This window comes from Lepisosteus oculatus, chromosome 14 (assembly GCF_040954835.1).
Source record: "Lepisosteus oculatus isolate fLepOcu1 chromosome 14, fLepOcu1.hap2, whole genome shotgun sequence".
Lineage (NCBI taxonomy): Eukaryota > Metazoa > Chordata > Actinopteri > Semionotiformes > Lepisosteidae > Lepisosteus > Lepisosteus oculatus.
Genome location: NC_090709.1, coordinates 46,127,767 through 46,154,952, shown reverse-complemented (window position 1 = coordinate 46,154,952; position 27,186 = coordinate 46,127,767). Strand labels below are relative to the sequence as shown.

General features: G+C 44.9%; 1 protein-coding gene across 3 annotated transcripts; it reads right to left on the bottom strand.

Moving 5' to 3' along the window:
* Positions 1 to 3,163: 3,163 nt before the first annotated feature.
* LOC107076236 (uncharacterized) lies at positions 3,164 to 8,601 on the bottom strand. 3 transcript variants are annotated; one of them, XM_015339765.2, is made up of 5 exons: positions 8,448 to 8,601; positions 7,300 to 7,647; positions 6,389 to 6,550; positions 5,923 to 5,978; positions 3,164 to 5,112 (listed from the first exon to the last, which is right to left on the bottom strand). In XM_015339765.2, exons 1-5 carry the CDS (start codon positions 8,488 to 8,490, stop codon positions 5,041 to 5,043), a joined length of 681 nt encoding a protein of 226 aa, XP_015195251.2. In that variant the 5' UTR covers positions 8,491 to 8,601; the 3' UTR covers positions 3,164 to 5,040. The 3 variants fall into 3 exon arrangements, with proteins under 3 accessions (XP_015195251.2, XP_069054773.1, XP_069054774.1); XM_069198672.1 differs by having other exon boundaries at positions 8,475 to 8,601; XM_069198673.1 differs by lacking the exon at positions 3,164 to 5,112 and adding an exon at positions 5,452 to 5,551.
* Between the last annotated feature and the right edge of the window lie 18,585 nt (positions 8,602 to 27,186).

The window sequence follows — 27,186 nt, the reverse complement described above, 5'->3', positions numbered from 1 at the left end:
AGGTCTCTTTCACTCTGAGCAGCAGCTGCTGTATTTAGATGTCAGGCAGTGGAAAATTGACTTCAAAACCGCATCCTGACACCGGAAACAACTGGGGAAGTGCAAATGGGGAAGTTTCTGCAAGCCCAGTGAGCAGTGAATTCAAAAAAAGGTGTGTTTCAGTTTCATTTGATACCAAGCGATCATGTAAAACAGGTTCAGCTGTGTTTTCGGAGGCTTCTCCTGTGGAAAGTCTTTCCTTTTTGATTTTTTTGTTTCTGCAAGGCACCAGGAGGTCACAGCTTGAATCTGGAACAGGCTCCCCAGCCCTGTTGTTGAAGTCGATACCCTGGCTTCTCTCCAGACACAGCTGGGTGAGCTCCTCCAGTCAGGACAGGAGGCTCTACTCTACACAGAGAGCGGTGGGAGTATGGAACAAGCTGCCCAGCCCTGTTGTTAAAGTCGATACCCTGGCTTCTCTCCAGACACAGCTGGGTGAGCTCCTCCAGTTAGGACAGGAGGCTCTACTGTACACAGAGAGGGGTGGAAGGAGGGAACAAGCTGCCCAGCCCCAGCCCTGTTGTTGAAACCGATACCCTGGCTTCTCTCTAGACACAGCTAGGTGAGCTCCTCCAGTCAGGACAGCTTTCTGTCTGATACATGCTGCTAAGACTAGACAAACAAGTATTGTCACAGCTACAGGGCAAGAATTTCCATTATAACTGCGTTTAGTTTTGCACGAAAGTGATCTCTTAGCAGTGTTGGGAACCTTGATGGCAGAAAACAAAGTGATATATAAGGAATAAAATCGGTGTGCAGGTTTTTGCCTGTCCTGCTGATTCTGTGTTTGCTGTTGGAAAAACAAGAAGCTCTTCTTTACACAAAGGGTGGTGGGGGTGTGGAACAAAGCTGAGAGTTTTAAAAAACAATAGTTTTGTTAGTCAAGCCGCAATTATCTGGTGTAGCGGAATTGTAGATTCGAGAAAAAAGGCACAAAAAGGCAGTGTCTGGTTCTCTCACTTTCAAACGGTACTTTGTGTAGAGACAAGGTGTGTGTATACGTGGATGTCATTCTGTAAAATATGCTCCGAGAAACCTGTTTTTATATCCACCAGTATCGTTTTTTTTCTTTTTTTGTTTGTCATTTCGACCGGCTTACAGGTCACGGTAAAAATATGTTTTTTATGAAAGCAATCACGCCCGATAAGGACTATAAGGTTTTTTTTCTTTTAAAAAAACAACAGAATCAAATAAGGATGTCTTCAGAAACAGAACTGAACTCCCATCAGGTGGGATAACAACACGGCTGAGCGGCTTTTTCCCCAGCCCCACCACCCTCTGGGTAAAGAAGAGCCTCCTGTCCTCCATATTAAATGATCTTGCAGTATTAAATGTTCCTTGTTCCACTTGTGTCTTCGGTTTCGGCTTCACCTGTTTGATCCCTTTGATCAAGTCGTCTGTCGGCCTGACAGACCGGACGTGATTTCGCCCGGATCTAAACCGCAGGGACCACTTCGAGCTGCTTTAGGGATTCACCGTGAGCAAACTGAAGCAGGTGCAGATCTTGACCACTGGGCTGCCTGCAGGTTCACAGCCACCTCTCCTCCCTCGCCTGCGTCTATAAATAAGCGCGCCGCCCTGTTGCCTCCGAGCTCATAGCCGTGTTGAAACCAGAGGTCAGGGCCGCGTGGTTTTGACACCTGTGGAGCACCTCACGCGGACTTTCCTGCATTTTCCGCTCACCCAAGCGTTCCTGGGATCCAGCTAAAAACAACACCTAAGTGCACATGCAGATTAAAAATTCCGTGGAGAAATCTAATCAGTAACTCGCTGAGGAGCGATAGGCTTTTGTTGGTGTGATTTGGATTATTCTCTCGCCCGGTGATTATACGGGTTTTGTACATCAAGGCTGCGTACCTTAAGGTTGACTTTAAATACCCTTGTTTTCAAAGTACAATTCATATCTCGAGCATTGAACTTGTCTTTTTACTGTTTCTTTAGGGATATCGCTATTAAATAACGTATTTCCCCACCAATTGTTTTCCAAAACGTGCGATTTAATTGTGATTAAAAAAAAACCATAAACCTACAGAACCGGAGCTCCCTTAGGGCCGGACTGTTATTGACAGCAAGAGCAAGGTCACACGTCCTGTCTGAACTGAGCTCCGCTTCATCTAGCAGAGCTGTGTGTTTGAACAGAAACAGCGCGGAAACACACGACCTGAGGAGACGGACCTCGCTCAACGCGTTTGGAGATTTTACGTTATATAATGGAGATCTTCGCGTTCTGTCCGTTTTAAATGTATGAAGGAGAGGTCATACGGATACCGCCCAGCGAAACGCGAATTGGAGCCCGTCGTGGTAAAAAACAAACGAGTTATTATAGGCTGTAGTATTCCCAAACAGACCACGACTGGTCGTGCAGCTTGTTCCCGGCAGAATGTGAGGTCTGTCGCTCTGTGCGACATCGTCCCCCAGTTCCTGCAACAGAGAGGCGCTCTGCAGCCCAGTAAGAGGACCTTCCGCATCCTAAAAACCTACCCGTTGGATTCTGATTGACGGTCATAAACCATGAAACTCCGTGCGGGCCAACCAGTACGCCGCCATTCCAGGGGAAAGCTCAAAGCGAGTCCGTGTCCGATTGGCGAGCACGTTTCTGCCCACGGCCCTGGAATAGGAAGTGTGGAAGTGGGTTACATTTGCTTCGTAATTGGAAGATTTCTCCAATCCACCTCCCCCCAAGGCAATAAAGAGAGACTTAAAGGTAGAATCGCCTTGTGGTTTTTTTTTTTAATGATTTTTAGTCCTGTTGATCGTAACTTCTATTGGACCTTAGTTTTGGTCCTATAAAACATGCACTTCAGGCTGGGCTCTTGATAAAACTGCAGCAGACGGTCGCGGTGCGTTGACATACTCTTCCAGGATGGATGTTGAAGGGCAGGAGCTGAAGACTATCGGCAGATCTGCTACTGTATTACAGCTGTATTACCTCCGAGTCCGGTTTGTTGTTAATCTCTTAGATCAAGAAAACTTTGTTGGGTATTTATTTTCATTAATAACAGGAAGTTGGTGTCCAAACCATCAACATTTGCTCACCAATAACCTCCAAGGTCAAAGTTACCGAGTTTAAAATGGGTTCAGAAGAGCTTGACGATGTTTAACAGATACAGTACATGTACACATAATAGATATAGCTTACTTTTTATTGTTGTTCCTTTTACCAAAAACACCCTTAGGGTCATATCTAAATACACTTTTAGGAAAAACATTTTAAAAAGCAAATAAATCCCTCCGTCAGGTCATTAAGCCCTTTGAGAAGGAGTTAACTGGTTTATTTTTAACTGAAGCCAGTGTCAGTGAGAGGCACAGATGAGGCTCTGTCTTTCCTGTGTGCCGTCGGCCAGAGTCTAGTAAGCTTGTTGTCCTGGTTTGTGCTTCGCTCTGCTCTGAGCTCGAACGCCTACAGTTTCCCTGCGGTCAGTGTGAGCCCTGCCTGAGCACAGACACCTCCGAGAGCAGCCAAACTGCACAGCTCCTCTCTCTGTGCTCATAGTTCACACCCCTGAGCTACTGCAGGACCCTGAGTCTGGGGGTCTGTACTCTCTCAGCCACAAGCACTTCCTCCTACTTCAGAGGGACCAGATGAACAGCTCAGTTTGCTGTCACCCATTAGAAACTGCTCTTTCAGTTAGTGATTCTGCAGGTGACTATTCATTAGAAACATTAAACACTTCACATCATTTAGTTCAGGTGGGGTAGCTGCGTCAGCATGCGTAGGTTGCAAAGGAACAAGTAAAGCTTTATTCCTGTGCTCCAGAAAAAAGAGGAAAAACAACGTTTCGGCTGTGGAGCCTTGGCATCTGAAGAAGGCTCCACAGCTGAAAAGTTGTTTTTCTTCTCTTTTCAGCACAGGAATAAACCTTCATCAGGGTTTTGTTTGATGACAGGAATGAAAGTCCTCCAGTTCTGTTGACATCCAGCTGTGTCTTGACAGAAGTCAGGTTATCAGTTTCAGCAACAAGGCTGGCCAGCTTGTTCCACACTCCCACCACACTTTGTGTAAAGCAGCACCTGCTGTAGTCTAAACACAGCCTGCAACCCATCACTTCACAACTGTAGTGTAGACAGCTGTGTTCCCTCACATGGAGTTGTACTCCCTCTCCCCAAGTGCTAATTACTAATTCACACCGGCCGAGTCTCCAGCTCCACTTAGCTGGGAGCCATCTTGGCTCAAGGCCACACTAAAGGGGGAGTGCTTGGAGCCAAGATGGTGTCTTTCTCACACGGCCTCCCCTCACTGCTTCACGGCCACACACTGCAAAGTCTACAAGTTTAAGCAAACATGTTCTGTTTAATAGTTATATGTGTATTAACATAATACAAAAGCAACTCTTGGCAAATTCTTATTTTAATTTAATAATTCTAAAAAAAAAAAATGTAACTATGTGATAGTTCTGCCTTTTAATTGCAAGTGTTGTGCACGAGTACAGCGATAGGCACAGTTCCTAAATTTGTCCACCTTACCTGCTGCTTGTGCAAAATCTTAGATTGGTTAAGCATATTTTATCAATACCATGTGTGCACTCAGCAATATTTAACCAAAATATAAAAGAGCTATCTGCAGAAATACTTCCAAATAAGGTCCGATTCAAAGAGTTTAACTCCATTTTTCTTTGGTATTTTTACCTTTTCCAGTAATACTTTCACCAATCCAGGTCATCTGCAGTTGTAAAGTCCTGCAGCTCTTGCCAGCTGTGTGACGTGAGCTGTAGAGCTAGGAGTCTAGATTAAACACGTGGCACAGACATAGTCCAGTATCACACCACTCGACCTTGTTGATGCTCATTGTCTCTCTGGCCTGTCTGGGATCCAGTGTGTCTCCGGTCTCCGGTCTCTTTCCCAGAAGGGAGAATTCCAGAGTCTTTCCAGGAGGCATTTTGAAAACATGGTGCAGAAGCCAGGACGAGGGTCATGGGAGTAACAACCAGACCCTCGTCTTGAGTCAGGAGAACACAGACTGGTCCAGGAGTTACAGAGCTGAGTTCAGGACACGGACACACTTTACTGTAACTGTCTTGTCCTGATGCGTCCCGGGACAGCGATGAAGTCTGAAGTCTCACAGTGGTCCACTTCCTGAAAACAGAGTAAAGATTAACTTAGGGTCCAGTTGTACTTCTGAGCAACAGTCTGGATACTTTTTTTTCTTAAAGCACAAGAAAACAAGAACAGATACAAAAGCCCTTCCAGTCTGTTTGGTAGTCAATGCCTAATGGATCTCATCCAGCTGTGTGTTGAGAGAAGTCACATGGCTGGGCAGCTTGTTCCACACCCCCACCACTCTTTGTATAAACAAGTGCCTTTTAGTTCAACAATTCTTTTAGTTCCTAGCAAGAAAACGATCATGGGAATATGGTCTATTAAGGACCTCCAACACCGGAACAGTAGATCAATGTTGTTAAAGATGTATATAATGGAAAAGATTACGTTTTCTCTTAGGTTACAAGCAGAGAGCATTAGCAAATGCTGGCAAGACTGGATTGGGTTTGTGGCCCAGCTAAGACCTGATTCTGTTCTGTAAATGAGGATGAAACTGTTTTGTCTAGAATGTGGGTTATTTGTTGTGTTTTTGCTGATTGTATTTCTAGTTGTAACCTCCCTCCTATGCTGGCATAATGTAAATAGTTCATTATATAAAAAACAATATAATCAAAAAATGAAAGATGAAAGCTGTAAATTGTTTTACTTTGTATTTGTAAAATTCTTTCATTTTCAAATAAACATTTTAAAAAAAGAAGTAGTCAGAGTATTGGCTTCAACAACATGGCTGGGCAGCTTGTTCCACACCCCCACCACCCTTTGTGTAAAGAAGCGACTCCTGTCCTGATTAGAGGACAGGTAACGAGTATTATCTGCGTGGTTAGTCATTGGAATGATGCCAAATACCTGTACATTCCTCCTGCAGCTCTCTCTCTTTTCTGGGCTGATGCACGTTCCTGCACCTGTTCAGAAGGAGCAGAAACATATCTGATCAGACTGTATTCTGACTATGATGGTACTCCTATAAGAGACGGGAGGAGGTAATTACTGTGCAGGACTTTCACTGTACTGATCTCTGATGTGGGTTTCATACAGACATTCAAGTATCAAGTGTCACTGGAGACAAATCACTGATACCACTGCTATGTTTTGTAATGATATATCAATATATATAGTCAATGTGCTTACCAAACACTTGTCCAGGGTAACATGCAATCTATAACTGAGGTCTACAGCAGGTAAGTGCAGATAATAACCACGCAAGTTCGTCTTTAACCCCGTACAGGAGAGAGCTCACCACAGTCCGAGAGACATGTCTTTAACCCATACAGAAGAAAGCTCACTGCAGTGCTCTGACAGTAGGGGACACTACCTCCCAGGCTCGTGAACTGTCCTGTCCGGTGGAAGAGGCCGAAGACGCAGCCGGACGTTATCAGGACAGAGAGAGGAGGCACCAGCAGCAGAATGATGAAGCACGACTTCTCCAGCTCAAAGGGAGACCGCGCCTGCCGATGGTCATCCTCACACTGTCCACCTGGTGAAAACACAAGTGCGGTTACCACCACACAGGCAGAAGGAGACTTGGAGAACGGGTTGCTCCGAAATGGGATAACTTTGAAACAAAACAGGCTTCCCCACATCTCAGTTGCCGTCTTTAAGAAAGGAAACAATCGATCGTTGGATCTTCTGTCACCAGAGATCTATCCAGATGCTGTTACAGTGAGCAGTACAGTACGGACACAGAGGAGAGGAAAACAGATTCGCTTCCACTAGTGTTCAGGTTTTGATGGAAACACAGGAGAAATGGGCCTCTTGATCTCCGCAAATAAGCACGGGGAGTTTCACAGTTTTAGCTGCTCAAAAGGAGAATTTGTTTTAATTCATTAAATCAATACCCGCCCAGCTTGAGACAGAGCAGTCTGAGAAATGAGCCCTAGTTTGTACTTTTCTATTTTAATTGTCCATCATATTGTTCAGCGCTTTGGGATATTGTACGAAATATTTTACTGTCATTGTTATTGACACTCTTCTCGGATTGGTCCTGTTCATTATGTAGATTACCAATCGGGTGCTAATTAGAAACACTATGGCGTGTTTTGGACGCTTTCAGCTCCCTGAAACTCCGCAGGTCGTCGTGTGTCATTAAAGACAGAAACCGCAGGTGTTTGAGAAAAGTTCTTTCCTGTAGCTGGAGAGAAAGAGCTCCGCCGGCCGACACCCACTATCTCTTATTATTTCGCTATCTGACACCCGACAGCATCTAGAAAAAGGCTCCGTCCTCACCCGCACAGACGAGCCTGGTGCCGGTTCCGACAGCAACCCGGCCCTGCGCTTTCCCCGCGCAGTAGAAGAGCCCCAGGTCTGTTCGCGACACGTTCCGGATCCTCAGGTCGATGGAGCCGGTGGACGGGTTCAGCGCCGGAGAGAAGCGGGAGTCGGACGCGTAGTTGAAGTTGACCGTCTCCGCCTGGCTCTTACTGGCCAGGAGCCCCAGAAACAGTGTCTCGTCACGCTGGACGAACCACATCACCTCGTAGCCGAGCTGCAGGTCGCAGGGCAGGACCACCGTGTCCCCGACTCCGACGGGTCTCACCGCGGCGCCGGTACCGGCTGCCTCCCGCACAGCGGTACCTGGAGAGACGCGGAGAGAAATCTATCCTCTGCAGAGAAAGCGCCTCTTGTGTAGGATTGCACAAGCTATCACGTTACGTGTACAGAACTTCAGCAAAACAACTCTGAATGAAGTGATTTACCTTGACCGTTTAGTAGCCCTCATCGCTTGTGGATACGAGTTCAATAAACAAGTGAGTCAATTAATCAATAATTCTTTCAGTTGAGTCACTGCCAATCATTTTCACCGCGAACTACCTGCAGATCGATATCGGCCAAGATCTTCTATCAACTAATGTGGCCTCTTCGCTAAAGTGCAACAGAGGGATCATTACAAATCAAGAGCACCGTTTTAAAAAGTGGTCGTTCCACCCGTTAATGCTCTTTGATTATAAGAATCTGAAAAAATGGCAGAGGACAGCGAGTATACAAGACGATCACTGTGCTCTTCTTAAAAGAAAAAAAAATCCCAAACCGTCTTTAATGTTCGTAACCGCTGCAAACCCTTTCATCGGTTTTGCGCGTTTTAAGAGCTGTTTATTGTGCAGTCACCTCAGTGTCAGTTTAAGATCTAATTTCAGTATTTTGTTTGAGAAATGCCTGCTCCCTGGGTCGGTAGCCGGGACATGAGCGCCACGAGAAGAAATGTCGAGATTTTAAAGCTTTCGAGTCCCGATACCGGCCTCTCTAGTTGACGGCGGAAACGGGCGTCAACTCCGCTTTGTAAAGTTACACTTTGTCAGGCAAGGAAACGTTTAACGGCGCCCCTCCGCTAAGGTGAGACTGAAATGCGTGTATTCGACACACGAAGGCGTACTCACAGATGAAGAAGAGCAGATGAACTGTACCGTGTAGCCCGTTCATCTCAGCCGCTGTTGAGCCAGACTGACGAGGCGCTGGACTCCGGCGGGACTTCACGTCCGGTCACTGGCCAAGAGACTTCACCGCTGCTCTCTGATGCCGCAGCTGACCCGCTGTGAGGTGTGGGCGTTTCTAAACTCAGTTCTGTCGTAATTTAAATAAGACCCCGGAGGGGGGGGGGGGGCTGGGGCCCTCCTGGATTCAATTCAGGACTGGGCGTGCTGTCTGTGTGGAGTTTGCATGTTCTCCTTGAGTTTGTGTCGGCTTCTTCTGGGTGCTCTGCTTTCCTCCCACAGTCGAAAGACATGCAGATGGGGGTAAATGGCTTCTGGGCAAACTGGCCCTGGTGTATGCGTTTCCTGTGATTGGAATGACTTCACCATTGGGTAGCACTGGTATAAAACTGGCTTGAGAAAGAGATGCAGAACAGATCCCAGCCTGGGTCCATTTTTAATGGTGAGATTTCCTTTAACATGGGGGAGGGGGTCTTAGACTCACTAACTGGCTGGAGTCAGTTACACAATTCAACTAATTATTTAATCAGACAGACTTCGATACCCCTACAGTCACTTTCCTGAGGGGCACAACTACTGAAAAAGGGGCCTTTAAGCCCATTTTACATTATAATTAAACAGTTAATTAAATAATTAGACCAGCTGTGTGACCGAGAGCTCAACTGGGACAAAACCAGGAAGACACACCAGGAACTGAGAATGATGCCCCCGTATTAACACAGATTTCCCAACCCCCCCCCACACACACACACAAACAACACCTGCTTGTCATCTCCAGGGCTGACTGATGACTTTTAATAAGCTAATTGTAGGCAGGTTACTATCACTGTCATTCTTAAAAACAGGCAGCTTACTTTTCTTTACAAAAGTAAATTGCCCTGGTGCAAATCTGAATATAATTGGTCACTCAGGCCGCTATTGGTTGCAGAAACATAACAGAATGGTAAGTTAGCGTTGCCTCTCTGGAAATCCCATTGTATAGGCAAGAGCGCCACCTGTCGGTTCTGTGCTCCAGCACCACTTACAGCAGAGACCTATAGAAGAGTGAGGAATTATTATCATGAATTCAAAATGCACTTCATTTACAGTAAGTTTTTGGGGGCATATTATTAAAATAACAGAAGCACACGCTCTGAAAAAAAAAGGATAGCAGCCCAAACATAGACTGCCGGGAACTAATTCTGATTTTGTTTTTTCGGTTATCGATAATGACGGGGCCACTCGGATGAGATGCTTCTGAAAAGCACCGCGTCTAGTTTTAGACCCCACCGCACCCCGCGGACAGATCCCGGCTGTAGGGAGATCTAGTGTCCGATCCTGCTTAACGAGGTAAACGGGAAAACCCGGATTTGTTGTAGAAGCGACGGTCCTGGAGGTTTTCCGTCTTCCTCCAGGAAAGAGCCGATTATATTTTCCCGACGCGACTGGAGACATTACAGATTGCAGACCACGGTTGGTGTTGTCCTGGCGTCTCTTGTAGGGTCTTTAGCAATAATCAGCGAAACAAAAAGGCTAGTCAAATTGAAAAGGCACGCCACCTTCCCATAAACTCACCCTTGTAGTAAATTATGCAACATGAAGGCGTTTTTTTAAAATCATTTCCCTACTCGGTGGCAATTTCACATTCACCGCTGAAGCAACAGGCCCAAAATAACATGATCCAGGAGTCAAGTTTAATTCGTACGAGCTTCATCCCATGCTCACACTTTCAAGTCAAAATGGCTGCATTTTCAAAAAAATCCCACCAGGCGGCGCCCTGTTCAATCGCTGCCGTTTACAGGCGCAGCAAGGAGACATTTAACCCTCTGACGAGTTAACAGTTGTGCGCGTACAATGCCAGCAGGTGAATGGATTTTATTTACCCTCCTAACCTGCTAAGCACACTATATTTCCCCCATGGTCCACCCGCCCTACCGCCCTGTCCATCCCAGAGGAGGGACCCACCTTGACGTTTCTCACCCCGAGCGATTGGAACGCTAATTTCACTCCTTTACGCGGATCTAACGCCCGTGAGCAAGGACGGCTTACGAACGGCAGGACACGCGTAAATCCCTCGTCTGGATCGGACTCAATTCTCTAAACGAAATCAAGCTTTTTTATTTTACACTTTCAAGGAGTTCAAGTGATCTAAAACGTTAATTAGTCCTCCTCCAAGTGCAGTTCATAACAGGGCCCCACCAGTGCGCGCCAGATGAACAAATTAAGAAGACCGGTAGCACTAGTTTTCCCAGTTATTTCTCATTGCTAAAAAAAACCCACTTCCAGATGCAATACGGACACTCGTTAATAGAGGAGCCATTTAATATGAATTTTTTTTAATACGTTTTTATTTAAACACCAAAAACACAAAAAGAGACACATATGACAGAATGCAATATATCTCCGTAATCACAATGTAACAAATCGTTGACAGACCTGCTAGTCTGAAGACCGGTGTCTTTTTTAATGCTGCCGAGATAGTGATCAGTTTCACCATGTTTAGAGTTTTGTAAACTGTTCTCCCTTTTGAAAAATGTAATTACTTGCAGGGCCAGCCTGAGCTTTCTAGAGCCTCTAGGCAAGGTCTTGAAAGACTGCTATTGTCAGTTCCCAACACAGCCTTATTGTTCTATTAAGTTAAATGGCTACACTTGTACTAAAATGCAACATGACCATTAATATGACCACCATCACAACCCAGATCTACAGTGTACCCAGTAGTAAAATCAAAATGTGATAAAAAAAAAAACAATTGTCACAAGAAGACTTCATCCTGTCCTGAAGATCCAGTCCTTCCAAAACTTCACAGATTAGAGCCTGATTCACTTCATCGACAACTTCCTAGTCAGGAAGACCACAATACAATCACTGCTTCTCTTTCAGGATAATACATAATCTAAAATTTAATTCTTTTTGGATTCCATCACAACAGGATAAAGTTTGACAGTGCAAAAAAAGTAAGAAAAAAAGCAGCTTATATATTTGGCTGAAAAAATAAGGCGTTTGTAGGCTGATGTCAGTCTGTAAGAACACTACAGGAGAGAGTCACTTACAGCTCACAGCAATGAGACTCCTCTCCCCATAACCTCTGAACCCAGTGCAGACCCTGCAGTGGACAGAGTCCCCAATCCATCTGTCTGTACCTTCCCTCAGCTCCCCAGTGACCCCCAACATACTGCACTGACTCTCTCCATCACCCCTGCAGTCTGTGTCCATTGTGTCCGTATTCTGTCTCCACAGTCACCTGGACACCAGGGACCTGAGGACTGACTCCATTCTGACTCCCAGGTTCCACATGTTGATCTGCTAGAGGACTGATCGCTGAGCTGCTGTCATTCTGGGCATCATCTCTCCTTGTCAGCTCATAGTCATTCTTGATCGTCGTCCTTGATCTCCTCAACCAGACCCGCACTCCCAGGATCACCAGGATGACTCCAGCAGCACCAGTGACACCAGTGATCACTCCGACAGGAGACCAGTGATGAGGAGGGTCTGATGTAGGAAACACAGAGGAGACAAAACAGAGCTCATCATACCTTCAAGAAGACATGAGGAGTCTCTACTGATAGAGATACTGACCAGCAGACACACCTGTGATCTCTCTGCACAGGACAAAGAACAGTAAAAACTCTTCTACGCTCGAGAATGTCCTGGGGTTAAAAACCTCACACTGAGAACAAGATGTCAAAGTCCACAACAACACAAGCCTGTGGAGAATTTGGGGAGTTTTCCTGCACCCTCTGTCCAGTCTCATCGTTTACAGGGGAACACTTGTCACCGACAGCTCTCCTTCTGCGTGATATACGCTGGTCCTGTTGTTTCATCTTGCCAAGTTCTTCATCTGAGAGTTATGAAGACAGAGTCACATTTACTCAACAGCTATTGAAGTATTTAATCCTCAGTACTGAGGGAGTGAACAACCCGTTAATGAGAGAGATTCACACAGGTGTCATGGCAGTATGAGACAGTTAAACTAGTCTTGAACCTGTAAGAAGTCAACCCTTGTCCAGCTGGACTGGAAGAGACTCCTTCCTCATTCACACTCCAGTTTTCTACAGTGTAAAAGCACAAGGGATGAGGAGCAGAAAAACACTCACGAGTTTGCGATGACTGATCTGATCTCTCACAGCAAGGAGAATATCCTGACACCCTCCTGACCCTGGGTTACAGATAACAGTGCAGCACCCCAAAACATAACACTTCCCCAGTACCCCAAAACAATCATCTTCGGCACACCAAAACATAATCCCACTTAGCACCCTAATATACAATCGTACTGCAGTACCCCATATCAATAAGACTAAGTTGGATCTCTCTTCAGACACAAGCCTGATTTATCAGACCTTATATAGAACTGAAGTTCTGAAACACCTATAGCAAAGAAAAACCTAAGTCTTATATGCATTTCATTTCTGCATCATGGATCAACAACATATAGATTCTGTCATCCAGGGTCGATTACTTGAGATTCTCACCTCCCACAGTGAGGGTCACAGTGCTGATGGTGTTGAAGGTCCCTCACTGTGTAGTTGCCCTGATCAGCTGGAGTGAGGGAGCGCAGTATCAGAGAGCCGTCCCGGACTGACACTCTGTCTCTGTACTGGGGGACACAGCTGGCTGTGCTGCTCTGGACAGAACACACTGAGGTCCAGCTTCCACCTCCTGCAGGATCAAACAGCACCTCCACTCTCTCTCCAGTGAACAGAGGGAGAGACAGACAGATTCCAGGCTGCCAGATGACAGTGTCTCTGTGAGCTGAAAGACAATCAGGACAGAGGATGATATAAGAACACACTCTGTCAAGAATATAGAGCCCTCTAGTGACCCTACTGTAGACCTGCACACCGCCCACAGTGAGGGCGAGGGGATGGGGTTATCCCCAGCAGAGTCCTGGACTGTCTTTGTCAATCTAAAATAGGTGAATTAAAGGTTCTCTGAACTTGGATGCCACAGTGGTTTGAATCATTGTCATGCACTTGTAGTATCCTCTCATGAGGCACCAGTAATGTAGGGGTTGTGCATTTACTGGGACAATTCTTAATTGTGGCAGTAAGTCACAAAATGATTATTTTCATGGCATTAGAATCCAGCCTTGCGGTATAACTCAAACAACGCACACACACGGGTACTAATACACGAGAATACATTTATTAATACATAAAATGTGCATATAAACATAACAGATCTTATCGAGAGGGTTAGCAGAATACAAAAGGTATATATTCAATCACAAAGTGTTACAAACCAAGAGGGACATACGCGCAGTATATCATTCATTTAGACCGTTTCATAAATTAACTTGGTTACAACTTCTACACTAAATACTCAAAACAAGTACATAACTCTTAGGAATTAAATTGATATCAACTGGTTGGGATAACAATTGAATTCTCGAGCAGTAATGCAGTGAAGTTGAATACTCATCCAATCTCTGGGGATTCAGATCTCCTGCGGGCACAAAGAAACAGTTGCAGGCTGTTGCTGTCCAATCCGCTCTCTTTGGCTCGGTGCCAAGCAGTGGCCGTGCTGTTGCGGCTTGCAACGTGGTGGAGATCCTGCGATGCTCTGCGCTGCTCTCTGAAGACTGGCTAGTTAGTGTTGGCTTTAACTAGCGAAGTTTGTGCACAGGAGAAAAGTTACTGTGGGGGTCCCAGCAGGTCAGGAAGAGGACCAGTTCGTTCCTGATGAAGAGCTAGTTCTGAATAGTGATTCAGCTGTCCACAGTTCTGACCTGTTCACGAGGCCTGCTGCTGGTGCTAACCTCGGGTGGATCCTTTGGTTACTCGTGGCAACCTCCACCCTTGACTCTTAGAACAAAGGAAAGTCCTGCACTCGGACACACTGGCCGTTACGTGGTTGTCCAGGCTGAGTCTCAGGATGGTCAGGAGGCGCGCTGCGAGAATGTTCTGCCCTTGGGAGCCTTCTGCTCCTGGGCCGTCCCGCCCTGGAATTGTCTCACAGCCCTGGAATTCTCCTTTGAATTCCCTTTAGAATAGTCTTAGAACTCTGTGTTGCCTGTTTTTACCTGGAGGAACTTCAGCTCGTTTATTGGATGAAAGTTTCATGGGCATCAGAGACCCACGTGGGTTTTCTCGGCCCTACCAGTCCCTGATTGGTTGATCAAGGTGAGATATGAGTCACTTACTCCTGACACTTAGGAATGCAGTCCAGATGTCCATCTGGCACTCTCTAGACAGATAGGCGCCAATGGATGACCATTGATCATGATAGCCAGGCTTAGCTAAGTGCATCCCCATTTTGGAGCTGTCCCTAATCAAAAGAAAACCTTAAATCAGCCTGCATGAATAACTTCTCTGTGGCTGCACCACAGAGATGAAGAGAGAGATGGGGCCTCATTTGATGGGGCTGTCTGTGTGGAGTTTGTATGTTCTGCACTCGTTTATGTGTGTTTCCTCCTGGTGGTCTGGTTTCCTCCCACAGTCTAAACACATGCTGGACGGGTTAACTGGTTCCTTGGAAAACCGGCCCTGATGTGAGTGTTGAACTGGTTTCTTGCCCTGTACTGGGTAAAGAGTTTAAAAATGGATAGATGGGTTACCGTAAAACTGCCTTTACTTCACAATTAACCACATGGGCATCCATGATTTGCAAAAGATGTACAACTAATCTTGTTTTCATCTTGGTTTGAAATTATTCTTCTACAACCTTGAACACTCCTGAGTAGTTGTTAAATTTCATGTCCTGATGCTGGGGTGACTGCAAGCCTGTCTGTCCAGGCCAGAGTCCGACTGCTGACAGCAAGAGTAACTGTACTGAGAGGCTTTCAAATGAAACAGCCACACTAGGAAACTCACATGCTCTAACGTCAGAGCTCTAACTGGGACTCGTAATCTAGATGTGAAAAACAATTAATTAAACACATCATAAATACTGACAAGTACTTTATAAGTTTATCAATGTCTGTTACCTGTGATAGTGAGTGGAACAACTCCAAGTCTTGTCACACGACTGTCTTTCCTCCTGTAATAACACTCATATCGTCGCTCATCAGAGAAGCTTGTGCTGCAGAGTCTCATGGAGAAATTCCCCTGTGAGACTCCCTCTTTGGAGATGTTAACCCTGAGCTCAAAGCCAGGGCCAGGGTAGACTGTTTCATGACTGAAAACCACCACGTGTCCTGACTTGTGTCTCCACAGAATATCGATCTGATCACTGGAGTTTCCAACAGCTGCTGTTCCATTGCAGGGCAAGACAACGCACTCCCCAAATCTCCCTGAGACTGGGGTATCTCCAGAGACTGGGCGAGAGAGGATGAAGAGGTTATCTCTAAATAAACATAATACAAGACACTTCATCTTTGTCGTAAAGTGTGCAGATTACCTGTTTAGCTATTCAGCTGACACTGTGATTTGCTCAGACAGCTGGACATAATAATATTAAATAGCTATAGCTCTTTTCTGGACACCCCACTCAGAGCTCTTTCCAGAGTGTTGAAGCCAGTTCAGAGAGGGGGGTTATTAGGAGACCATGATGGGTAAAGACCAGGGGAAAATTTAACCGGAGTAACACCCCTATTTTTTTGGGACCCTTATTGTTTCTAAGAGAAAATAAAATAAATGACTGACATGCTGTAAAAGAAAACCAAGTTTAACTGTGTGGACAGTGTATGCATCCTGCACGACGTCTTTGATTTAAAGCAATACTTTTTGTCATGCTGCCATCGTTAAGAATCACAGTGTTTCATGAGAAAATACTGTTGTTATTTAAAGTTGTTGGGTGTGTTGGAACTCCATTTTAATTGGTCTTATTAAAATGACATCTGGAAAAATTAACTACTAAGCTTGGCACGTGTCAGACAGACAGAACATAAAACGGCATTCGAACGTAAAATATTGTATCGACCGCGGGTTTCGGTACGGAACGGAGCAGGCGTGGGACTCAGGGAATGGGGTTGAGCAACACATTTAATAACTCGAATCGGTAAAGGTACACACACAGGGACATGGGTTACAGCGCTGCACCTACACTAACATACACACACACGAAGGGAAGAGACTATATCCCAGCCTCCGTCCCACTATATACAGTCCAGGTGCTGTTCTCAGCCCGCCCTGCGTGGCGCTACATTGTAATACGTGTTACATGGTTCACGTTCTTTATGGAATTTAAATACAATTTAAACCCCACCCCAAAAGTACTAAAAGAGGGAGTAATATTAAAACATTTGACTTATGAATATGAAATTTACCCAAGATGACTAATAAATTAATTACTGTATAAATAAATGCTATTTTTTCGAATTTCCTCTTGCATAGTACAACAAAATATCAAAATCCTTAATATAAAATCTCAGTATTCTATATTTCCAGAGAATTCCCATGACGTGAATTGAATGTGCTCTGTCTGGCGATCTCTGTCGCTAAGGTTGGCGCAAGAAGTAGCCAGTTTAAGAAGCACTTAGTGATTAACGAGTGGGTCGGGGAGCACGTAGATTACTAAGGATTTAACGTTCTACTTTAGTTACGATAGGTTTTGGGAAACACTCGTAAATTAACGATCGATCTTAAGAGCAAGTTTACGATGTTCTTAGCGCTACGATGCTTTCGGGAAACTCACCCCTGAATAGTCAGCTTTTGCTCATGGTAATCTCCAAGTGTAAGTTACTGACTTTAAGATGGAAACAGAGGAGATCGTATTAAATAGGGATGAGTATGAGGCTAAAAGCAGTCTCACACAGTGCGTGTAGCTTACTTATTTTTGTTTTTTAATCAAACCTGTAGTGTATCTTTTATATTTAGGCCAAATTTACAAAACATTAACAAAAAACATTAAAAAGTAAATAAATCCCTCCGTCACTTTATTTAGCCCTTTGAGAAGGAGTTAACTGGTTTATTTGTAACTGAAGCCGGTGTCAGCTAGAGGCACAGATGAGGCTCTGTCTTTCCTGTGTGCAGTCAGACAGAATCTAGTGAGTTTGTTGTCCTGGTTTGTGCTTCGCTCTGCTCTGAGCTCAACCGCCTAGTTTCCCTGCGGTCAGTGTGAGCCCTGCCTGAGCACAGACACCACAGAGAGCAGCCAAACTGCACAGCTCCTCTCTGTGCTCATAGTTCACACCACTGAGCTACTGCAGGACCCTGGGGGTCTGTACTCTCTCAGCCACAAGCACTTCCTCCTACTTCAGAGGGACCAGATGAACAGCTCAGGCAGAGGCCAGGGGCTCAGTCTGCAGTTAGTGAGTCTGCAGGTGACTATTCATTAGAACCATTAAACACTTTAAGCTGTGGTTTGATTTGAGGACGGCACTGACAATCCTCAAATTCTGTGGACACAATATTACACAAGACATGTCCTGTTTGAAATCCTTTACACTTGTTGGAAGAACTGTAGTTTTTCAGTATAGCTCACTGACAACAGCTGTGTCTGGAGAGAAGCCAGGGTATCAGCTTGTTCCACACCCCCACCCCTCTCTGTGTACAGTAGAGCCTCCTGTCCTGACTGGAGAAGCTCACCCAGCTGTATCTTGAGAGGAGCCAGGTTTTCGGCTTCAACAACAGGGCGGGTCAGCTTGTTTTCCAGTGTTGCATGTGTAGGCACTGACAGAATCGGTAAACCCAAACAACGGTTGGCGATAATGAAAATACTGTGCTTTAATCAAAGTTGACGACCAACCCAGCTTGTCCCCTCACTGTGAGACTGGACTGTCCTGCCTCTTCGTCCTGCTGGTGACTCTCCCTCTCTGCCCTGCTGTCCTCCGGCTGCGTCTCCTGTCTCTTCCACAGATCAGGTCAGTGGCTGTGGTCCCCAGGACACGGTAATCAGGGAATAGGTCAGTGCAATGTGTAAGAGTGTATGAAGATGATAATCTTGTAGGTGTATAAGCCTCCTATTTAAAATGAGATGGCACTCTGCATTCCAGAAATATATTTCACAATACAGTTACATAAGGGGAGAATGCATCAGGTGGCACAGTTTTTGTGTTTATTTATATTGGGGTTTTATGCACATTGCATAGATGGACAAATATTCTATACACAGTACAGTATGTTTCAAACTGAGAGGTGATCAGTGCTGCTGCTTTCGTTAAGTTCGAGTTTGTGGGTCCATTTGAGGGTGCAGAGCAGAGAGAGCACAGCTTAGACCACTGAGTACAGGTCTAAGCTCAGAGCTCTTCCAGAGAGCTAGTTATCTTTGAGCAGTGACGAAGCCTGCATTCTCATACCGGCCTTCTTCCTGGAAACAGGCAAAGAAATACAAATCAGAACGTAAGTTACAAACGGGAGGTCTTCATTCAGCCCAGGTAGCGCTGGTGGTTCGCAGGTCATTGATCTGAGAATCTCACCCAGCTGTGTCCTGAGAGAAGCTTCAACAACATGGCTGGGCAGCTTGTTCCACACTCCCACCACCCTCTGTGTAAAGAAGCACCTCCTGTCCTGATTGGAGGGTCTCATCCAGCTGTGTCTTGAGAGAAGCTTCAACAACACAGCTGGGCAGCTTGTTCCCCACCGCCGACCAACCTTTGTGTAAAGAAGCAGCTCCCGTCCTCAGTTATACATGTACGTACATGCTTTTTGTCAGTAACCACTGGCTGACATCTTGAGTCTTGGAGGAGACTGCGATGTTTACACTTGTTTACATTTGTCCACACTTTTTTTTTACCCACTTATCAATCAAGTTTGGGAAGAAATGTGACAGGAAACATTTTCTCTTCCTGCTAGCCACCAACCTAACTGCAGAAGTCCTTCAAAGAGGTATTTTTTTTTAAAAAGGGTTGTTTCCAATACTTAGCAACATTCAAACTTCCATTTTCTAACAGCTGTATCCAGTACAGGGGCACAGGGGGGAGCTGGAGTCTATCCCAGCATGCAAGAGGCACAAGACAGGAGTCTTGACAGCATTACTTCTCAAAACCTGCAGTGGGAGATGCTTCACAGTGTAGCGGCGAGGCTTATTAATAAGGCAGAATTAAGTGTTTCTGAGCTTTCCCAAATTAGGCCTCATCTCTCTGTTCATCTCTGTGGTGCAGCCACAGAGAAACTATTCATGCAGACTGATTTAAGGTTTCCTTTGATAAGGTTTCCTAGGACAGCTCCCAAAGGGGGATGCACTTAGCTAAGCCTGGCTATCATGATCAATGGTCATCCATTGGCGCCTATCTGTGTAGGGAGTGCCAGATGGACATCTGGACTGCATTCCTAGGTGTCAGGAGTAAGTGACTCATATCTCACCTTGATCAACCAATCAGGGACTGGTAGGGCCGAGTAACCCACGTGGGACTCTGATGCCCATGGAACTTTCAGCCAATCAACGAGCAGAAGTTCCTCCAGGTAAAAACAGGCAACACAGAGAGCCTTTAGTGTAGAATTCTGTGGACAATCTTAAAGGGAATTCAAAGGAGAATTCCAGGGCAGGACGGCCCAGGAGCAGAAGGCTCCCAAGGGCAGGACATTCTCGCAGCGCGCCTCCTGACCATCCTGAGACTCAGCCCGGACAACCACGGAACGGCCAGTGTGTCCGAGTGCCAAAACTTTCCTTTGTTCTAAGAGTCTAGAGCGGAGGTTGCCAGAGAGTAACCAGAGGATCCACCTGAGGTTAGCACCAGCAGCAGGCCTCGTGGACAGGTCAGAACTGTGGACAGCTGAATCACTATTCAGAACTAGCTCTTCATCAGGAACAAACCGGTCCTCTTCCTGACTTGCTGGGACCCACAGTCATCTTTTCTCCTGTGCGCAAACTTTGCTAGTTAAAGCCAACACTAAGCCGGTCAGTGAGCATCAGCAGCACACCGTCGCAAGCCGCACAGCAAAGCCTGGCTCCGAGCCAGAGAGCGCGGATTGGACAGCAACAGCCTGCAACTGTTTCTTTGTGCCCGCAGGAGATCTGAATCCCCAGAGTTTGGATGAGTATTCAACTTCACTGCATTACTGCTCGAGAATTCAATTGTTATCCCAACCAGTTGATATCAATTTAATTCCTAAGAGTTATGTACTTGTTTTGAGTATCTAATGTAGAAGTTATAACCAAGTGCATTTACGAAATGGTCTAAATGAATGATATACTGAACGTATGTCCTCTTGATATGTGTAACTCTTTGTAACTGATTGAATATACATCTTTTGTATTCTGATAACCCTCTCGATAAGATCTGTTAGGTTTATATGCATATTCTATGTATTAATAAATGTATCCTCATGTATTAGTACCTGTGTGTGTGCGTTGTTTGAGTTATATCGTATGGTTGGATTCTAAAGCCATCAAAAGAATCAATTTTGTGATTTACTGCTACAATTAATAATCGTCCCAGTAAATGCCCAAACCCTACAAAACTGGTGCCTTCAGAGAGCACACTACATTACATTTTGGCGTCCCTGGGCCGGCTATGGCAACGTTACAACAGTTACAATAGTTTCTAGATTCAAGGAGACCTACAACTGCCTTCTTAAAGGAGCTATTATACCTGCACATGTCTCTGCTTTTTCACTGGTGCCGGACGAGACTGGCCATTTTCTGCACCTGTTCAGAAAAAAAAACAGCTCTTTTGGTGATTTGATCATCGCAGGACACAAAGGCATTGAGATTTACGAAAAGCTCTGCTATACGGCTTGAACTTGACCTCTGTTGGTTTAAATGGTATTTCACTGTAAGGCAGACTAGCTGAAAGGCATCTTAAGCCACTTCTTGTCAACATCTGAACTGAAGGTTCATAGTTTCATAACCAGATAGTTATAAGACTTTTTACAGCAGCATTAATGTTTAAATGATACTTACTCATGATTCTCTTTGGTCAATAATACAGTTTGATTTTAGTCATTGTGTATGACTATCATACAGCTCTTTCATTTTTAAAAAATAAACCTTATAATAGTAATAATCATATTCCGATAAAGTTGAGATTCTGTCATGATCGCTGTTCTTGCGGTTACAGAGCAGGCTGAGAGTATGAAGACACACTGACCTGCTCTGTGGAAGAGACAGAAGACGCAGCCAGAGGACAGCAGGGCAGAGAGAGGAAGAGTCACCAGCAGGACGATGAGGGAGGACAGTCCAGTCTCATAGTGAGGGGATGAGCTGGGATGATCATCTACACCTTCTTCTGAACAACACCGTTATCATTGTAGAAGGATATTTAGAAACAAAATAAGCTTAATCCCTCCATCCATTTTCTAACAGCTGTATCCAGGTCACAGGGGGAGCTGGAGTCTATCCCAGCAAGCAAGAGGCACAAGGCAGGGTTGACCCTGGACAGGACACACACACACACACACACACACACACACACACACACACACACACACCAGGGCTCATTAACCCCCCAGCATTAACCCAGAGCATCCAAAAGAAACCCACACAAACAGAACATGCAAACTCAACACAGACTGCAGCCCATGTCCAGAATTGAACCCAGAGCCCCAGTTCTACAAGGCAGCAGTACTGAGTACCGAGTACTGACCACTGTGCCATCCTGCAACCCAGACTAAGCTTTATGTCATCTTTTTTTGTTTGCATCTTGGCAACTTAACGGTGTTTAGACTGATTTTGTACTTTAGTAGCACCGATACGTGACCAGCTCTGTGAAAACCACACTTCAGGTTTGCAGCTCAAGTGCTGTCTTATTTGCTTGTTTATTCTAATATGTGTTCTCCAAAAATAAAGTATGACTCACGGCGAGTTATAAGTGTTTTCGATACAAACTGTTGACTTGATAGGCTTTGTATGGTCGTAGTTTGATTTGAAAAAAAAAATGAATCTGTATTTTAAAACTCGAAAAAGCCACCCCTCTCACCCTCATGGACGAGCCTGATTCCCCGTCCAATGTTAAGGCTTTCCAGGTGTCTCTCGGCACAATAGTACAGCCCCAGGTCCGACTGGGTGACGTTCCGGATCCTCAGACTGATGGAGCCGGTGGTCGAGTTCAGCTCGGCGCCGAACCGTGGGTCGGTGTCGCCGCTATAGACGGATATATGAGTTTCGGGGCCCACCTTGTTTTTACTGGCTATAACACCCAGAGACAGAGTCTGGTCGGGCCGTTGGATGAGCCACATGGCTTCGTACCGGAGCGAGATGTCGCAGTGCAGGGTCACCGTGTCCCCGAGTCGGACAGACCTCGTCCCCAGCGCTCCCGAGTGACCTCCCCACGCCGTGCTATCTAGAGTGACCACAGAGGAGAAGATATCCCTAAATAAGCTTTAGCTCTCGAAACCAAAGCCCTTTGAAACAAGATTGAAGGCGGTAGAAGGGCGTGGCAATTAGCACTGCGGTGCCTCGTAGCCTCTCACGTCGCGGGTTAGATTCTAGTTTACGGGAACCTTCTGTGTGCAATTTGGATGTTTTCCACGTGTCTAGGTTTCCTCCTACAATCCGAAGACATGTTGGCTGAGCTAATTAGGGTTAATTGGTTGGCTCTGAATTGTCTGTAGTTTTGCGCCAGCGGCTGTCAGAATAGAATCAAGGTCGCCACAGCAGAAACAGACGAGTTTATGCTATCTGATGGATAAACCTAGCACAGTAATGCTCAGTGCTGGATGCCATTTGTAAAAAATCAGAACACAACGAGAAGGGTTTTCTGACAAATTCTCAGGACACGAGTACCTATCAGATTAGCTGGGTTACTGTGGCTTTAATAATGTAACGCCCTCGCCTGGTGGTGAGGAGGAAGCGCCCCTAGGCGCTCGTAGTACCGCTGGGCATGCTGGGAGTGGTAGCCGGGGAGAGTCTGAGGGTCAGCACGATGACCAGCGGCTGACCCTACCTGTGTAAATAATGTCCTAGTGATTCTAGTGCCCTGTGTAGTCCTGTAAAAGTGTAGTGTGTTGTTAGGTAATTACCACCCTAACTATGTATACGTGTTCTGTCAGTCTCCTCATGTGTGTGTAGATCCTGTGTTTGGTTTTGTGTGGTTGTAAACGAATAAAGCTAATGCTTGTTTGTTAATTGTGTCTCCACTCGTCCTTGTTCTGTAAAGAACCTGCAAACGCTACAATAATATGCACAGAGATATATTTCACTCTTTGACAAATCAACACGCATACATAACCAGGAAGTATAAATACCCATCTAGAAACCTTTAACTAGTGTAACACTATAGTCGTTGAAATTAGATCAGCTCAGGTGGATGTAGCTGCAGGTAAATACGTGAAAGTCTGGATGCGAATCAGGTTAACGTACATTAGCAGTGACCGAGTACTTCTTCCTGATTAAAATGATTTTTATGTTTCATGTTATGTTTTTATGTTAAATGTTTTAAATGCACAGGAAAGTTCCAAACAGCACAGTGAAAATAACGACTATCTGGTGTCATGTCAAGTACCCGACCGAATACAGACAAGAGGCTCGATGAAAGGAGATTTTATCGAATTAAAACTGCTGTCACCTCTCTTACCTCCTGCTACAGATATCTGATACTGTGTCAGATCAAAAGCAATTAAAATAACTTCACTTTAAAGTACATATAGCCTTAATTTAATCAATAAAATAGATTACGTAATGAAGTGGCGCATTCCACACTTTTTCTCATGATGTAGGAGAAACAGGCCTCCTTTTTCGACAGACTCGTGATATTCGAAGCGAACTTGATAAAAAAAACATACTTATTGATTAAGCAGAGCAGAGTAACGCACCCAGAGAGCGCCTCCATCTCCGTTAGAAGTTGACCAGTTTCCTCCCGCTGCATGGTGTTTTGGCCACGGTCATCCGTGTCTGCTCACCAACCCAGCTCTGTGGCTCTGAAGTCTCGCTTGAGTGACATCGCAGTGGGCGTTTCTGTAGATTCAATTCTTAATACGGATATACTTATATATATATAAGTGTATAGCCAGGGTGGCTATACACTTATGGTCTATACACGTAACTATCCTGCAACCTTGCATTGTCACCAATTCATATAAATTAGTCAATTGAAAAAACGCAGTAGAATCACTACATTTGTGGAAAATCACTCAAGTACTGATTTGCAAACATGATTTAAACAGCTACATGGAGTTCAATTCTGGATCTGGGGGTGCTGTCTGTGTGGAGTTTCCATGTTCTTCCACCTGTTCATGTGGGTTTCCTCCAGGTGCTCCGGTTTCTTCCCACAATCTACTGGCATGTTGGTTGTAACTTTCTTCTGGCTTCTGAAAACCAACACGTCTCCTAACGAGTGTCTCCACAGAATATCGATCTGATCCCCGGAGTTTCCAACAGCTGCTGTTCCATCGCAGGGCAAGACAACACACTCCCCAAATCTCCCCGAGACTGGGGTGACTGGGGTATCTGCAGAGACTGGGAGAAACGGAGGAGAAAGGTTATTTTAAATAAATCGAATGCAAGACACAAAGTGTGTAGAAATCAGACCGACAGACCTGTTGCTTAATTCTGGCTGTAACCAGTTCAGATTTTCTCAGACATGGTGTGCTATACAGTGTGTGTATGTTAAGTCCTCTTACATTCTGTGGTTAAATATGTTATGTCTTTGCATTAAGATTTCCGGTAATGGCCATCACAGGGTTAGTATAGCTGCCTCCCAGCACTGGGTCTATTCCTGGAGTGCTATTAGTATGCCCCCCACCATCTTTGCATGGGTTTCCTCCCACTAACCAGAGACATGCTAGTGGGTTAGTTGGGAAAATTGGCCCTGGTGTGTGTGTGTGTGTCCCATCCCGGGTGAACCCTGTCTTGCACCTGTTGCTTGCTGGGATGCTCTGGCTCCTGCACGGCCCTGAATGTAAAAACGTGCATACTTGGAGAACAGACAAACTCCACACAGACAGCACGTCTGGAATTAAACCCGAGGCCCCATCTCTGTGAGGCAGCAATGCCAACTACTGTGCCACTGAGCCACCCTTTTAACGATCTTCATATACAGTTTTCTTTATACATGTACACCATATAGAATATCAAATCCCTGCTATGAGATAATTTAAAGATATAATCCATCTGTAGAACAGGGTCAAAATGCTTAAAATATTCTCAAGGTTTCAAGAAATTCAGCTACCATACGCATTGCTCATTAAAAGTCTGAGTGGGATAATAAGATGTGATTTTCATCGCAAATATGAAGTTGTGAAAAATCCAAAAATAGTCCTGAGCAAAAGAGGGAATCCGATGATGAAGAGAGTTTGGAAAATGACACTCCTGGGAGCCTGGCCTGACTGGTTTCCTCCAGCAGTACAGTGTGTGGGAGTGGGTGTGCAGTCGTGGATCTGTGGTTGATACAGGTGCTCAGGGGGCAGATGGGCTGTCCCAGTTCAGGACAAACTGCATTAATAAACACCAGACAATTAGACTTGAAGTATCACTCACCACTTGTCACGAGCCAAGTGATCAGAAGAAAATGATGTGGGAACATTTCACCCTGCAATAAAAAAAAAACAGGTGACTGAGTAACAACCAGCCTGAGTTCCTATCTAAACCAGCAGGGCTCTGATCTTTCCTAGAAAAGGAGGAAATTACTTCATTGCTTTTAGATAATTCTGTTCTGTTTTTGATTTCCCACCTGCATTTTTATTAATTTTGTAAGGAGATTATGTTGGCTTTTTGTCAATATTACAAATTTATGCACAAATGCTTTAATGACACTGTTTTGAGTACTTTCTGGTAGTTAGTTATAATAAATGTATTTTAAAATAAGGCTATTCTAGTTCAGTGCTTAAGAAGCCAATTTCAAATGGAAAACATCTTTAAACTTTGAGATTTGAATTGGAGACATTTCTTTCTGTTTAGCAAAATACTGGCATTTTGTGCATTAGAAGGGTGATTAATTGAACCTTGTTCTATTATATTATTTATCCTACAGGCTCATTAAAATACTTGCATAAACAGAAGTGAAGAAGAATGGAAAAACATACAAGACCTACCCTATTTTTGTTCAGATGAATTTAGGCCTGTATAGGTGCAAGTACAGTACTGTGATCTACATTTTATAGATATCCAACTCCCACATCAGGTATGATTTAAGCAGTTAAACTAGACAAATGCCAAATGTAACAAGTTAAAATTCACACATTGGGCAAGATCAGTCGAGCAGTAGTTGATTATAAAAAGTAAAAACAAAATGAAAACGCGCTAGTTACTGAAATCATATCCAAGCAAATCACCAACATCGGCTTTTCTTTAACTGGAAAATCACTCACAGAATAACTGAATATTTTCATGTTCATATATAGTCTTATAACTATGTTGTTCTAAATTAGATGGAGAGTAAATAGTACAGAGGTGACCTATGGCTGTGACCCGGATTACCCGTCTTCTGGGAATACGGCTCTGTGCCTGTAGCTGGAAGGGTTTGCCGGTTCAAATTCCTCCTGGCCGACAGAGGAATCCTACTCCGTTGGGCCCCTGAGTGAGACCTTTAACCCCAACTGCTCCAGGGGTGCCGTATACATGGCCGACCCTGCCCTCTGACCCCAAGCTTCTCTCTCCCTGTCTGTGTGTCTCATGGAGAGCAAGCTGGGGTCTGTGAAAAGAAATTCCTAATGCAAGAAATTGTATACGGCCAATAAAGTCATCTTATACGTGTTCCAACTCTTAAGAGACAATATTGGTTCGGCGTTAAAACTATAATTCGGCATCCTACACTTAATTTAAACAGGTCTTTACAGGTTCAGAATTGCCTGTAGCGGGCAGTTTTATGCTCCGATTGTGCACGGGTTAATTTAAACATTTCACTCCAGTGCCTCTAACTTTCCCAGCTGTTCTCAGAAACAAATTAATTTTTATGTCGCTACGCCCCTTCGAGCTGCGCATGCGCGTCATTAGCTCTGGCTCTCCC

Bases quoted from the DNA above. Each gene is read 5' to 3' on its own strand.
- LOC107076236 (XM_015339765.2), bottom strand. From the start codon at position 8,490: ATGAACGGGCTACACGGTACAGTTCATCTGCTCTTCTTCATCT. The intron at 6,551-7,299 runs GTGAGGACGGAG...TGTTTTCACCAG, and splicing joins CACCAGGCTCGTCTGTGCGG to GTGGACAGTGTGAGGATGAC. The intron at 5,979-6,388 runs GTAGTGTCCCCT...CCTTCTGAACAG, and splicing joins ACAGTTCACGAGCCTGGGAG to GTGCAGGAACGTGCATCAGC.